The 16,683-nt window shown below is 41.0% G+C and overlaps 1 protein-coding gene across 3 annotated transcripts in view; it reads right to left on the bottom strand.

Moving 5' to 3' along the window:
• LOC135219314 (kelch domain-containing protein 10-like) overlaps positions 1-16,683 on the bottom strand; it is a 95,471-nt gene that overhangs the window by 28,618 nt on the left and 50,170 nt on the right. For 2 of the 3 annotated variants that reach the window (XM_064255981.1, XM_064255979.1), the window contains exons 8-9: positions 1,672-1,922; positions 1,359-1,536 (exon numbers count right to left, since the gene is read on the bottom strand). In XM_064255981.1, the coding sequence (XP_064112051.1) occupies positions 1,692-1,922 (231 nt within the window). In that variant the 3' untranslated portion in view covers positions 1,359-1,536; positions 1,672-1,691. Of the gene's footprint in view, positions 1-1,358; positions 1,537-1,671; positions 1,923-16,683 lie in introns of those variants that run through there. The other variant, XM_064255980.1, reaches the window with a different exon arrangement.

Here is a 16,683-nt window from a genome sequence, read left to right on the forward strand (position 1 = left end):
GCAAAAATTATGTCAAAGTGACGAAATAATTTTTGAGATGTGTCACTGATACTTTTTAGTGCGATAAGAAAGAAATTCGCGCTTGCGCGCCTGCGTAACAATTGTAAACAAAACAACGCCTTGATCCGTGAACTCCCAGCATCCCCCAAGGCGCGTGATTCAAAAGTTTTTGGCTGGTAGGCCTATAAGTATTTTTCCGCGAATTTCTTAAAAAACTTTTTTGAGCCGACATATGGTACGTCCATTCGGAAATCGGGGGAGATTTTGACTCGACGTTTAATACATCCATTCGGCGTTTAAGGGTTAATAGACAAATCAATCCATACATAACAATATTCCTGTACAAGTTTGGAGGGAAAATAAAGAGTATTGAAACTTTTCAGTCAACTAATAGGGTTATTATGCATGGTGTCACAGATCCTGTTGATATATCATTTAGATTACTTTGCTGATTCGTTATCTTTCAGGTAAAGCCTGCAAAACCATCAGGGTTTATCATAAATCCAGCCAACTACTCAAAACTATCAAGGGTTTTATTGCATCTAGCCAATTAACCAAAACTATAATGGGTTCATTGCAACTCCAGCCAATAGATACATTTACTGATGACCTTTTCTTTATAAAAGGAGGGCAGATTACAGCAAAATTTGAAATAATGTGCAATTATATGTTAAGTTTCCCTCGTCCTAAACATAACCCTGAGGAATTGATACTTTTCACTAAAGTGGAACACTCTATCAGTGAAAGACTTTGAAATGATGCCCAGTTGACAAGGCCACTATAGCAGAATTAATTGTGGCTTTATTTTAAATTTAAGAACTTTATATAAACAATATGGAACATGCAACCTTGTGGTAGATAAATTGAGAAATAGTATTTTCTTATTGTCTTCAAGCATGAACTACATAAAGACCACTGGTTCAATACAAAAAAAATCAGAATTTGTTGCATGATAAAAACATCAACTTTTATTCCTAAATGACGAACGAAAACCAAAGTAAAAAACACGAGCCATTATAAGAATAATACGGCTTTAAAACAGAAAATAAACTACATTTCCTCAAAAAATAATTATGTGGAGCTTTTCCTTTTAAATAAGATGACAGAATATGCTAAAGTTACCCTGATTGGCTTCTAAATTCTTAAAAGATGAAATTATTATATGAATTAGTACTGTACTGTCCATAACGCATTAATAAAAAAAAATTCTTTCTATATTGACAAGTATGAACTAATGCACATCAAAACCTCACTACTGCAATGGGTCACATAAATACAAAGATGTATGTCAACAAAACCCTTGCTATCCAGTCAAATAATACAAAGACAAGATGTAAATGAAATAAAATTTTACCACATTAAGAGTTAAGAAATATCAATTTATTAAAATAACAATAAAGGAACATTGGTCCACAACATATAATAGGGAATATATATCCACACATAACTGACAATAAATACATAGTATATAAATAAGAGTAAACCCATATTATGGATGTTAGATGCCAGTGCTCCACAAGTGTATTGCAGAAAAACCTGAAAAAAGAAATCTATTATAATTTAAGCCTCGTACCCTCTCACTATATTTGAAAAGGTAACAAAACAAGGCTGTTTATACAATGCATTGCATTATTACTGCATTTAAATAAACCATTTATCATGAGAACTTACTTATTATGTGTTCAAGGAACCTATCCATAAGCAGGTGTCTGATGATGTAGATTATCTACAATATACATAGGTATGCCCATCTGCAAAAGTGTTGCGGGAGGAAGGCTGGTTATGTTTGGAGCATAATGACACAAAGCATCCCAACATATATCTTGAAGTTTACCTATGACCAACCATACTTTGGTAACACGAGCTGTTCTCTTCTCTTCTTCCAAATTCTTGACTCCACCAAACATGTACATACAGCCAGCCTTAACAAAGAGGGAGGGCCAAAAAATATTACATTCCAAAACTATCAGCTGAGTCAATAATCACTACTTAACTATCATCTACAATGAAAACAAACACAAACATATTTTCTTCTTATCCGTTAACAAAAGTCTGGAAATCTCATAATCTGTCTCCTAAAAATTAAGTTTACAAAAAGCAAATCCAATACAGTTCTTAAGAGGTTAGGGAAACAGGCATGATTACTATAAAATTTATCTATGTTAATCCATATCTAGAGTTAAAACTTTTATTTCTAAAGACGTGTAAAGGATTTAGAACTTAAAATATGCATATCCGACGTCCTTTAATGAGTATGATTAAAATTTCAAACACCCATTCTACAAAATATAAAAGTATTACAAAATACTTACAGTACAGTGAACCTCATCAATCCTTACTGATAATGATATTTTATCTCAAGTAAATCTACTACATATTCTTATAGGTTAGCTGACATCACTTGCTAATGGATATTATGTAGAAAACAAGTGTCCAGATGGCCAAGCTAAATAACATTCCATTAAAAGGAAATAAACAATTACATTTTCATGATAAAATAAAGTTTTAATTATACTTACCCAGTAATTATATAAGTAAAAGTTTCACTCGCCAGCAGTTAAAATCCCGCTAATTTTCTATTCGTTTAGGCTAGGTAACAATACCCCACCTACTTTTCGGGTAAGAGAGAGGAACAACACAGCAAAAAGCTCAGTTTGTTTATGCTCATCACCAAAATCCATGCTCGGGGATGGAGGGTGGGCTCCAATTATATAATTACTGGGTAAGTATAATTAAAACTTTATCATGAAAATGTCATTTTTAATTATACATCTTCCCTAGTAATTATATAGCTGATTCCCACATTGCAGGAAGGTGGGAAGCATGGATAATTCTACCTCAGATTCATAAAATACATAGACCGAGAATAGAAAAAACTTTGCCAACATTAATTAAAATGTTTGTCGATTCCTTACCTGATACGAGAGGTGTAGGAGGAAAATACTGCCTCTGGTTGCCACTCATCTTATCATGTAACGGGGTGGCGGTAAACGCATGTAGCGCCAATTACATAGTGGGACCTTTGTAGCGAAGGACAATTCTGATGGCTAACAAAGGATCAACATTAACTGCCCCTGCCCAGGGATCAGTACCAACATATCACAAGAAAAAATTGTTACCTACAAGCAAAATTATAAAATATCCACCACCACCCTAACATAGGACTGAAGGGTACTCCAGGTACTTCATACCTTCAGGCTTCCCATATAACCTCACACTTTGTATCAAGGAGAAAAATATTTTAGGAAGGGTTGCTTCCTATACTTCCTTTCCCAACACCACACCAGCCGCAAGAAACGGAACCAGGGTACCGCAGTCTTCATACACCATTTCGATGTCAGGGAGATAATGCGATCCAAACACAGATTTGCATTTCCAAAACGCAGAATTGATAATACAACTTAGAGATAAATTTCTCTTGAAAGCCACAGAAGTAGCTACTGCCCTAATCTCATGAGCTTTAGCCTTGCAGACTGGGAGGACATCCTCCTTAACTGAAGAATGTGCTTCTCAGATGACGTCTCTTGAAAAGAATGCTAGAGCATTCTTAGATAAAGGTCCGGAGGGTTTTTTTTTACAGAACACCAAAGACTGCCAAAATCTCCACGGATGTCTTTAGTTCTGTGAAGGTAGTACTTTAAGGACCTCACTGGGCACAGAGTTCTTTCCTCATCGTCATTACCCAGGACTTCTGTCAAACTAGGGATCGAAAAAGAGCAAGGCCAGGGATTAGAGGGAGACTCGTTCTTGGCTAGAAACTCCAAGGAATATGAACAAATAGCATTACCTTTCAAAAAGCCTATTTTCTCATCAAGTGCATGAATCTCGCTAATCTTTTCAGCAGTCGCTAAGGACACAACGAAGAGTGTTTTTCTAGTTTAGTCTCTCAGACTAAGTTCATGCGAGTCTGGAGGCTCCTTCCTCTTTCAGCTCGCTTTCAGATAGAATTGCAGGGGTCTGAGGTGTAGTTTGCCAAGCGACTCAAGTTGCCCCATTGATGAAAGGAACCCCAGCAGACTCGTCCAATTGTTGGCCGAGCACTCATTTAAGCCAGAACTTGTTGTATCTTTCTCATGCAAGAATCTACTCTTTTCTGGGTCGGAAAAACCCGAAAACTCTGAGTCACTATGGTCATTCCCAAATACTGAATCTCCTTTGTGGGAATCAACTGAGATTTCTGGGAGTCTACTTGCATTCCTAACTCCAGCACTAAAGAGAGAGTCTTTTTGAGGTCCTCCGCACACTGACTCTGACCGGGCTCTTAAGAGCCATTTGTCTGAATGCAAGGATATTCGTATCCCCTGAAGGTGGAGCCATTTTGCAATGGGAGCCATTACCCTGGTAAACACTTGAGGTGCAGTCGTCAGTCTGAAGCAAAGGGCACGAAATTGAAATATTTTACTTTCTTGACCAGGGGGTGTATGGGAACATGGAAGTATGCGTCCTGAAGATGTATGGACATCATCCAATCTCCCTGGCAAATGGACGACAGGACTGTTTGGTTTGTTTCCATCTTGAACTTCATCTTTACGATGAAGACATTCAGGGCACTAACATCCAGGACGGGCCTCTAGCCCCCCGATGACTTGGGGACTACAGAGAGACAATTGTAGCACCCCTGAGAGTAAAGATCTTGAACGAGTTCTACTGGTCCCTTTCTTACAAGAGAAGTTACTTCGTCCTCTAGAGCCAAAAACCTCTCTGATCTTCTTGATAAAACCGTTAAGACGACTGGCATGTTGACTAAGGGAGGCTTCCTGAGGAGGGGATAACGTAGCCTTCCTTCAGAACCTTGACAATCCTTTTCTCTGCCAAACTTCCCAAAACATTAGAAGTCTGGCTCATAAACTTGTGCGGAGAACAGTGTCCTCACTTGTTAGAGGAGCCCCTCGAAGAATTTTTCTTTATCCACTTAGAAATGAACCTCGTATTTCCTCTTGATCTTGCGTAGGATCTCTGTCTGGCCCGAAAGGGCTGGCCTCTTGGGGGAAGAGGTTGCCTCAAAACCATTGCTGAAGGATCTCTCCATCTTTTTGAAGACTGGGTGAGGAGATCATGAGTACATTTCTTCTCCTAACACTGTGGCTTCGGGAAACAAGTGGCTCTTATCTAAGGGGAAGAATAACAGAGCTGATCTCTGTGAGGAAGTAACTCCCTTCGATGTGTAGGAACACCAGAGCTCCCTCTTCTCGAGCGTTCCCAATGTGTAGAGAGAGGCCAAGTCATGGGAACTGCCCCTAATGCCCTTATTGATACACGAGAGAACTTGCATCCAATCCGCCAGGAGGTTCTCCGAAAGCAAAGGGCAAGACCTAATCTTGAGGGCCAGAGCACCAACGGACCAGTCGAGAAGGTTGAAAACTTCAAATACCTTGAAAATGCTTTTCAGAAGATGCGCCAAAATATATTTTGCAGAGAAATGTTGGTCTTCTGGATCAGTCACAACATCTAGAATTTGGTTGGTCACCTTTTATGATCTCGTGTTGACATTGTATCTGTGTTGCTTGCTAATCCGGAATCAAGCCTTTACAGAACTGAGTGCTTTGCGGCAAATTCCATACTGCTTCATTATGGCAATGACTCCATGCTTAGTGATGTCCATAACGCTAATGCTATTCCATAATTTTCAATTACCGGAATGTGATTCTGTAAGCAGAAATTTGTTGATCAACACCACCCGTACGATGGTTATAAACCATAACAGAATCAACATCAGTATGTTTTTTTTTCTTTCTCAAATTTTCTTCAAAGTTTGGCTTTTTGTTTTGGACAAAGTCTAATTTTGGTGGATGCCATACTAACAACTCATTGTCTTTCTACTTCACAACAGACACATCCAGTGAAAGTTTCTTGCTTATAACCTTATTTTGCTTATTAGTTACTTTTCTAGCCATGAATGGCATTTTTGGTGCCAACCTTCTCAAATTTTCTGCAATAGTGGTAGAAAAGTCAGCAAACCAAACCTTAAGCTTTTACTTTTGATGAAATGTTTATCTCTATGCTTCCTATAATAGGGGACCTTAATTTCACCAACATTAAGATTTGCTTTTTTATACTGTGGTTTACAAAGTTTATTCATGTGTTGAAAAAGGGAACAATCTGAAATGTGTTCAAATGTACAAACTAATGTGCTCATGTACACATATATATATGGATTTATAAGAGCCTATTATTCCAAGTGTGTATGTTTGTGAATGAGTATTAAGTCCTACATATGCAAAGATTTTTATGAAATTATTATATAGAAATATTTAGTGAAAAATCCAGGTAGGGTGTAAATCTGTTCACACCAATGCACAGTGGCAGGAAATCTTGCCACACTAAAAATTTTCTTTCTTGTCTAATTTCAGAATAATGTTACAGCGTTCACTATTGTATCATTCAATAGGTTCATCCTTAGAGCATTGCATTCAACCATATTTATTCATAAAATGCATTTAGTAAGAAGAAGACATACATTCTTTTACAGGGAGGTGACGGTGCTGATTCTGACCTCTTCACTCACTAAAATTTAAAATAACACCAGATTTACATTTGGAGTCCTACGAGAATTTGGCTCTGTCAGCAAGAAGATTAGACATGTTTGTTAATATACTAATAGTTGATGAATCTCTGAACTTCCCAGTATTTTGTATAAACCTGTTTAAACTTGCTGGCAGGATTTCCTGCCGCTGGGCATTAATGGGTTAAGAGGCGCAAACACCCAAGGAAGGAGCCTCTTCCATAACATATGACAGGTATCTCCACCTGGAGATTTGAGAAGGTGGAAAACAAAAAGAGGTCTTGCCTGGTTCCCTCTTTTCAGCAAGCCAAACGTCTATTTCTTTAAAAGCTTGCTTTGCAGAGGAAGAAAAAACCATCTTTGGCATCTTCCAGGGCTAAAGGAAGGCATACTATCCTTAACCAAAGTTGTTTCAGGAGACGCTGGAGAAGTCAGCTTGAAAAAAGACGAATATGTGGCGAGCAAGAACTTCATTAGAGCCACATACGCTGAAAAGGGAGCCTCTTGATCCTCTGTAGCTTCGTCTTCAGATGAAATAGGCGAAAGATCCACATCTGTAGAAGTCTGAGGTGTGGCTGCATCAACTTGTGTCTGTGTTGAAACAGCCTCTATCGAAGGTTGTGGCACTGGAGCGTCTCGAGGCGTCCAAGGAGATGATACCAAGGGAGCTTCAGCCCCTATTGGCACTAGCTGAACTGTTGTGGGTGATTGCTGGACCGTCGCGGGCGCTAACGGAATCGTAGGCGCTTGAACTGAAGACAGTGGCTTATTCAGTAAAAGCAGAATACTGTCAAGCTTCGACTGAATGGGATCTACGGTTTCAGCAGCAGCAACAGCAGGAGCCGAGGGAGTTGATGGAAGCTTCTGCGCGAAGCAAACAGGCACTAACTGGTGCGCTACAGAAGGGAGCTTGGGCGCCAATGGGCGCTTGACTACGTCTGATGGGCATGCCTCCATGACAGATACGGAAGCTTGAAGAGGAGCCGAAGAGCGACAGTGAGCCTTGGTTGCCCACGGAGTGTCAACTTCCGAGAGGCAGTCATAAGAAAAAGGCTCTAGGCTGTCCCAAAGACTGCAAGAGGGGCGTGGATCTCTAGACTTCTAAGTAGACACCACTGGGGCTGCATCTGAAGCATCTCTCTTCAACAGCCGAGACTTGCTCCCAGAACGCTGGAGTCATCAGAACTTGACAAGTTATGCACATCCAAGAAGAGACCTTTCCATCAACTCTCTTTTCCAACCCAGGAAGCAACAACAGGTTGAACTAAGGGGGCGATTGCTTGTGGGCAGACCCAACTGACCTCCCTTGGGCTACCAATCAGATTCCTCCCCAGCACTGGGGAGTGTGACAGTGACCTTTGCCCAGGAGCATCGGTGGGACGAACAGCCACCTCTTCCACTGACACAACACTATCACTTTTCGCCTTGTCCATTAGGACCTTCACAGACGCAACAAGCTGCTCCATACTCTGTACTAACAGAGCAAAACAGTTACCAATCTTTTCTTCCAGACTGGTGATGGGGTTGGGATCGGAAACTGGAGAAGGAGGCATAACAAGATAAGTGGGAGTGGGAAGTAAGGAAATAACAGGAATATTCAAATCTGAATTCAATTCAGAAGAATCCTGACTAGCTGATTTTGAACTAGCCCTAACCAAAGCTTTCTCTTCCTCTCTCTCTAATTTCTCTAAATGAGATTCCAAACTCTTCCACTTCCTTTCGTCCCAATCAACACATTCATTGCATTTATTATCAAATGAACATACTTGTCCTCTACACTTAGTACATAAAGTGTGATTATCATACGATTCCTTGGTTACCCTAGTTTTGCAACCTCTAGTGCAATACCTAAAGCTACCTGAACCCGTGTCCAACACTGTCGAAAACACTAAGACCTGACGGTCATCAAGGAAGAAAACAAAAGCAAAAAACAAAAAATAGTTCTTATCAATAAACCTAACGCTGTCTAAATAATTTTCCGAGAAGGCCAATACAAGAACAGAGTACTTCACCAATTCCGACTACAAAAGGAAAGTCTAACAAATTTCAGGAATAACTGCAACCGACAACCATAGCCATCGGCCGGCAGAAACAAACTGAGCTCTTTGCCATGTTGTTCCTCTCTCTTACCCCGAAAGTGGGCAGGGTATTGATACATAACCAAAACAAATAGAAAATTAGTGTGATCCGTGAACTTCAGGATTTTGACTGTTGGTGAGTGAAAGTCTTAGCTATATAAATACTGAGGAAGTTGTATAATTAAAATTACCTTTTTATCGTTTATTACTTCTTATAAGAACTGAGGTTTTAGGTTTTTCTTTTGACTCAGCCGAGACAAATTTTTTTTGGTCTGAAGAGGGTTTTAGTTTAACACTCAAAATTTGTGGCCTACAGTATATGTTCTATGTATACAGTGTTAACTTCTATCACAGGTATCATCCTCCACAAATCCTCTGCCCTCCATATCTTCCTTCATTTTACCTTGCCATCTAATTCTCTGTCTCCCTCTCACCTTCTTCCTCTAACAGGTTCCTCCCAAGCCCTCTTCACTCTCTCATCATCATCCATCCTCAACACAGTCCCATACTATCTCAATCGTGCCTCTTATAAGACTGCCCTTCTTATTTCGTCATTTTCCAACCTCACAAGCAGCGATATTCCCATAATTCACCTCAGCATTCTCATCTCTGTTCTCTCAACTTAACTTCCACTTTTCTTTTTAGAGGCCATGTTTCCAATCAATGCATTAACACTGGTCTTATCACTATGCTGTAGATCTTGAATTTTAGCTTGATTAACATTTTCTTGTCACGCACTGCTTCCAGCTCCCTCCCTCTACTTCCCCCATGCAGCATTTATCCTAATATCAACTTCAGACTCACATTATCCCTCTTGGCTTAAAGTAGACCCTAAGTATTTAAACTGACATAAATTCTTCATTCTTTTCACCCATGAATATTTCATTAATAATTCTGTGGGCTGCCTTAACATCAATTCTGCTCTCTGAATACATGGCGCTATCATCAATCTCCCTGTCTAAATACTCTCTCTTCTTGATCTTAGATTAACTTCAATAGTACCTAAACTTGATTACTTAGAACAATCTATTTTTAGTTCTCAACTTCCACCCTTAAATTTGTCTGCATGTGCCTCTTGTTATTGTTGAGACAGTTCTCACTCACTGTCTGCTCCTCAGATGTGGTTTCTAGAACTGCATATCTTTATCAATAATCAACAGCAACAGAAAAAGCCAATCGTGTTCATCTTCAAAAGGCTTTACAGTATCACACCTAGATTTTCAACTTTTTTGTTAGGTACTTTTAACTTCAGTTTTAGTGTGACAATGACAAGTTGGTATTACTGCTGACATGTGTTCTTCTGTAGCTCCTAACATTCCTGAGTCCTTTTATTGCCCTAACTCAATAATTAAGTGAACTATTTGATTTCTCACTCCCATCAGTATATGTCCAAGTGTATTTATGGGTGTTCTTTTTTTGGAAAAGAGTACCTCATACATCAGATTATTTGCAGCAGAAAAGCTATTTGCATCCCATTCCACTTGTAGTCTCTTCCAGACCTTCCTTATCTATTACATCCTCCATACTTTCCTTGTTCTATTAGCTTTCTTTCAAAGTTTTAGTTTTTCTTCTGATCTCCCTGTTTGCAATGCAGATACTAAAAACATATGCATTAGCTTCTTTCCTAATCTTCATTATTCTTTCATTTCGTTGCCCAATTTCTAATCCTGTCATTCCCTTTTAGACTATTGCACATGTTCAAATTTGTTTGTATCTTTCCTCAGTTTCACTGAGTCACTACATATTGTTTTTATTCTATTTTTCATCCTACTTCATTATTCTCAACTCATGTATACAACTTATGTGAATACATCTGGACAGCATCTTCACTGGCAATACTCTTTCCAACTTGGTTTCAACATAAACTATGTTCACTTTCATTTTCCCTGAGTTTTCACACCATCACTAATTAAAGACTACGGGGTATTTGCAGTCACTTCATCTGGAGAGTTCTTTTATATCTTGAGTTCGCAGTAGACAGGCTATTCACCCATTTTGAATCATAACTGGTTGGGAATTTCAGTAAGACCCGAGACTCATACCTAATTACGTATGAATAATGTTGTAATATTTGATCATTGAAAAAGTTTAGATTTTTAGCTATTTTATTTCATGCTAATATTGTTGTTTCAACAAAATATCAAACTGAACTAAATAATAAATAAGATACTGTACTGTTAGTAATGATTTGAAGTTCAAAAGTGCATTTGCTCTGGAGCATATCTGGTATCAAGAGTTAAGTTTAATATGATGTACAGGGTAAATTTAACATATTAAGACTGAAAAATAACACTGATGGCAACCCTGCAGTTAAACTGATGCATTATAAAGTGACGAAAGTTGGAGCGATACCAAAATCATGACTGAAGGGTTAAAAGTAATAATATAGACAATTCTTATGTATACTATACAAACTCATAATTCTTATGTATATGCAAGCCCAAAATGATATTGTTATGATACAATAAAGTTTGTTCATACTTACCTGGCAGATATATATTTAGCTGTATTTTCTGAAGTCCGACAGAATTTTAAAAACTTCCGACACACGCAGTGGTCGGTCAGGTGGTTAGTACCCATTCCCGCCGCTGGGAGGCGGGTATCAGGAACCATTCCCATTTTCTATTCATAATTTTTATTTCCACTGTCCCCTGAGGGGAGGTGGGTGGGTACTTGATTATATATATCTGCCAGGTAAGTATGAACAAACTTTATTGTATCATAACAATATCATTTTGTTCATGAAACTTACCTGTCAGATATATATATATAGCTGAATCCCACCTTTGGAGGTGGGAAGGGACAGAATAGAAGGATTTTGGGAAACAAATGCATGCAGATGATTTACATCTTGGTTCCACCTGTTAGCATAGCTGACTTCGTGATTACTGTCACCCAAGTCTGCTTCTGCTTTACTAGAGTTGCCAGCGAGGTAGAGACCTATAAAGCTGGTGCACTCCAGATGATCTGTCAACGGGGGCGTGACCACAATGTGACTAGACCATATTGACCATACCATGAGGGCTAAGAAGTAAAATAAATATATATATATAAATATATATATCACCACCTGACCAACCTAGCCAAAGTTAAGGTGTGTTAACTAAGGCTTAAGAGTTAGAAGTCGCCGTTGTCGGCGACTCAACAACTAAATTAAGAGCTCTTCCTAACCATTTTCTACAGGATAGGATGAGTGGTACTTCTTGCCCCCAAGATTGTGTTCTGCAGACACGTATGGCCCTAGCGAGCAGCAGATCTCATATGCCATCTTCACATCTCGCAGGGAGTGTGAAGTGAACACAGAGTTGCTTCGCTAAAACATGGTACTCAGGATGTTGCTGAGTGCCATGCTCTGTTGAAAATGCTTCCGAGGCCGCGCCCTCACCTCGTGAGCATTCAGATAAAAAAGATTTCAATTCTTTGTGCAAACACAATGAAGGAGCATTTTTGAAAGAACTCCTTAACACTAAAGCCAGGGTGTTCTTCGATATGGGCAAGTCTGGTCTTTTTCGGAACACTGCAGATTGCCCGAATGACTTCGACTTTCTTGAGTTTTATGTAGATAAAACTTGAGAGACCCGACAGGGCACAGGACTCTCTCTGGCTCCTGCCCACTAACTTGTGCCATCCTTGCTTCCAAGCATCCTGGCCCAAGGACAAGACGGTGTTTTCCATTCTTAGGCCACAACGGAAGGCTTAGAGAGCACACCGCCTTGTGTTCTCTAAAGCCAAAACTTGTGACGATGGCTTAAAATTTCACTAACCCTCTTTGTCGTATCTAGGGTGGTTAGAAGAAGGCCTTCCTGATCACATGCAAGAAGTTAACAGGTAGGAGAGGTTCGAATGCTTTGACATCAAGAACTTCAGACTACGTCAAAGTTCCATATTGAAAGCTTCGATCTGGACATGCACAGTCAGTACGTCTGTACTAAAGTCCAGGTGACCGAACCAGTTGACCAGTCAGACGAATCAAGGACAGCAAGGCTGTACCCTGAAGACCATAAGGCACTATTCTTCGCTGAGGGATGAGTGTCTGACTGCCTGGGCGATTCAATCTAAGCAAACCTTGGGGGTGTATCAACGCAACCCAACGTCGTCAGCGAATCAACTCCTGACTCGAGCTTCTGGTGCCAGGAGAAAGGAGCGAGGAGCAAAAAGGCGATTCAGTCCCGAAGGAAGAATGCCTGACAGTCCAACCTGGTCTCATGTTACACGATCATCGGGGGTGTATAAACGCAACCGACTTCGTCAACAAGAAACTCAGGGCTACTATATGTCGCCTGATCTCGCACGAGTGTCTGACTCCGAGAAAACAGGTGAGACAAAAAGTAGATGGTGAGCGAGTTTCGAGATTCCACGAACTCAAAAATCGTGAAGGGCTTTGTTTGTTTTGTTTGACAGACGCAATCTCTGAGCCCAAAGGCCGTCAACACATATTTTGCGTATTCTTTAATAGTTGTGACTGCCAGCTTATCCCATTCTTCAGACGGAAATGGAAGACGGTAATCTTATTCCTGTCAACATCTCGATAGTCTGAACGTAGTCAAACTCAGAGCGGAGAGGTTATAGGTACCTTTCGAGTTAGAGTAGACCGACTCTCTCGAAAAGGTCCTTGGAAAGTGAACTAGGAAGTATGTGACCTCTGTGAATCCAGGATCCTGAAGGCCAACATGGGGCGATCAGCGTTCATTGTCGCTCCCTGTGACGTCATAAATCCTCTTATTACATTTCCTCAAGCGATTGACAAAGGGGAAGAGACTAAACATCCATCCCCGTTCAAATATCATAGGATGGCGTTTAAAGGTACCGATCCCGGATCGAGAATAAGGGAGCAGAGAAGAAGAAGCCTCTTCGTCCTCAACATATCGAAGAGAAGAATGAAAGGGCGTCCCTAAAGTCTACACAACTCTCACTTTTTCCCCCTTACTTCTAAAGAAAGATTCCACTCGGAAGTGAATAGTTGCTGCCGTCGATCGAGACGATTCGTACGGACTTTTGCAATCCTGTAACGAACCTGTAGAGGATCGTTACATTCTACCGCCTGTTGTTATAATAGGCTCTTTCTCGTAAACTCGAACAAGGACCGCAGAGAAGATACTTCTTAAGATATGAGAGCTGTGGAATATCAGAGTTGATCTGGACCGCAACTGGGTTCCCAAAAAAACTGTTTCGAGGACTGGAGGTACTACCGAATCGCTTTACTTCTTTCAGATTAAGATCCAGGACATCTGAAACCCTATCCAGATGTCCGGCACCTTCTTTCTATCACCTCAGGTGATAGACGCACTGAGAGATGTTCAGAATCATTCCTCGATCTTGAATAATATTTCAGTTTTCCCGGTAGGAAAAAACTGTGGTCTGAATTGCAGTCTATTCGGGAAACAAACTTCTTCAGGAAGGAAATGGTCCCCAGCAAGCTCATCCATTCCCTCCCCGAGTATGCTTACTTCCCTAATAAGGCTGCGCTTTGCCTAAGCAGGAGAGCATATAAAAGTGCAATGTTGCGGTAGACTCGTAGTTCCATACCGTGCAGTAACGAGCACCGAAAGGATTAAGAGATAACTCTGTTGAACATAGTAAGGCAAAACGAATGCAACGTTTATTCATTCACGTAAGAAATCCCCTCAATCTTAGGCTAAAGTCCGTGATTGTAGGACAGAGATACAGTTAGTCAGTCAATCCTGCAGGAGAGACGTAACCGTCAGCACAGAGATACGGTTAGTCAGTCAATCCCGCAGGAGAGAGAGACGTTACCTACAGCGCATGACAGCGCACGATCTGTTACTGGCTCGGTTGGACTGGAGGACAGACACAGCGTGACAGCAGCAAGCCAAGCAGCTTACGAACGTCGTCTCTTAACTTTATGTCTGGGTTGCCAGCTACCCTATTCTACGAAGAAATAGGTCCGTTATTTTTTTGAGCAGAAAGACTCTCAAGCTGGTATATTTAAGCGAAACAGAAAACGCTAAATATATAGATGCGTTTGTGTAGTCAGAACACTACCATACAACGGTAAAAGATAAATCGGAAACTCCTGGAAGGCTGCAGGGAGTAACGATTAAATGTCCTTAAAATAGACAATAGACCTCTCGGTTGCCATCCGAAGAGGTAACTACAGCAAGCGTATATGACTTGAACCAACCAGAAGTAAAATAACGCAAGGCAAAATATGAAATTATATCACAATAAAGTTTGTTCATACTTACCTGGCAGACATATATATAGCTGAATTCGGAAATACAGCTACATACATATCTGACAGGCAAGTTTCATGAACAAAACTTAAGAGAATCGAAGCAGTCAGCTCAAGATTCTTATGTTATTGGACATAAGCGTTCATTGACGTAGTCTACAAGTCTATTTCTTGTACGAGTCTGCGAATGACGAATGAGAGCTCTTCCGAATCTTGTCAATAAGAGCTTATTCGCTTACGCAATATCAAGTTAATGAGATGTTTGTCAATGAGAACTAACCCATTTGCGGGACAAAGAGATATTTTGTCAATGAGGGGATACCCACTTACTTGACAAAACGATAGTATATTGTCAATGGGGGAAAGTCACTGAATTGACAAAACGTAATCCAGGAAGTCGAGCATTTAATTTTTCCGATTCCCGTCTCAAACGAGGAAGGGGCAAGAATCCTGTTAAGAGACTGGGCTTACGGCAGGTAGAACGACGATGTTCAATACGGCAGCGTAGTCCCGACTAGAAACTAAAAAAAAATCTATCATCTGAAAAACCCTTTCAGATGGGCTAAAAAGCTTGCAAAATTATCCTGGGAAGAGGAAGAAACTCTCCAACCAGCTTCCTCTCCCGTATCACAACTAATGCCTGCTAAAGCTTAAAATTTATTGGCAGTATGGCAAAGGAAGTCCTGCCTTGCGCTTTCCTGAAGAGCGTCCTTTTGATGAGTGCCTTTGCAAGAATCCTACTGAACGTTGCCGAGAGTCCTGACGTGCAGGACATGAGCCTTTATAACCCGTAACTGCCTTATCCCAAAGTCTTGACTGCGGTAGTGGCAACTTAAATTTATTGGCAGAATGGCAAAGCTTGCGGTAGAGCAAACGAGATCTTCCCTTGAGCTTTCCTTAACTCCATCCACCTATGCGAAAAGCAATATTAATTGACAGAGACCTCTTGAATTCACGAAACCCGATGTCTTGCTGGGTTTCGAAGAAGAAGTTGTCTGTTCACTTTAAGCTTCCTCCGAAGCACTGCCTACTTCACATTCTTTGCAGGTGAGGTAGAAGGTATCACCGAAGGTAGAGGTAAAAGTTCTTTAGGCCCAAATCTGAAACAAGAGCTTGAAGAGTTCAACAGAAACGTTCAGCCAGGCGACACACCTGGCGTGCGCTGGTGCACGCTCGGCGTCCACTGGCGAGCGCTCGGCGTCCACTGGAGCGCGCGCTCGGCGTCCACTGGCGCGCGCTTGGCGTGCACCCGCGCGCACCTGGCTTGGACGTCTGCTCTCAAAAGCTTCCTGCTACTATGACTTCTTTTACGTATTTCTCGGTGGAAAGACGGACACGAGTTCAGGCGACGTTCGCCTTCTTACTTCTCACTGAAACACATAACGAGAGAGAGAGAGAGGACGTGAAGCGTCCTCTTCTATAAAGCTTCTATTTAGAGGCGCGAGTCCTTCCGAAAGCTCCAACCCCTGCACGGGGAGGACGCTTCGGCGGACGAGAAGCAATCTTTCAGGATTCGTGCACGCGCACGCACTTTGGCAGTCTGGGGATTTTCATCAGAAACTGCCGAAGGCACGCCAGATCGGTGGGGGTTCCTTGTAACCCTCCTTAGGCTTTCGACATGCTCCCTCCCCGGGTCCTGGGAGTCAAGTAGAGGTCCCGGCCTAGAGGCGAAACGAGGCCGATCTGACGCACCCTCCACTACACAAGGGGTATCACTGCACTTCTGCACTTCACTTTTACTCTCTTAAGCAAGCACTTTCGATTCTAAGTTACGAATCGAAAGAGTATCAGAGAAAGGGCAATTCCTCTACAGACACTGCTTAGGGCCCGAAGGCAACAATGCAGGGTTAGGAGTAACAATTACAGAAGTAGCACTTCACAGCAATGAAGGAGAGCGAGCACCTCTCGTA

The sequence above is a fragment of the Macrobrachium nipponense genome, chromosome 1 (genome assembly GCF_015104395.2).
Source record: "Macrobrachium nipponense isolate FS-2020 chromosome 1, ASM1510439v2, whole genome shotgun sequence".
NCBI lineage: Eukaryota > Metazoa > Arthropoda > Malacostraca > Decapoda > Palaemonidae > Macrobrachium > Macrobrachium nipponense.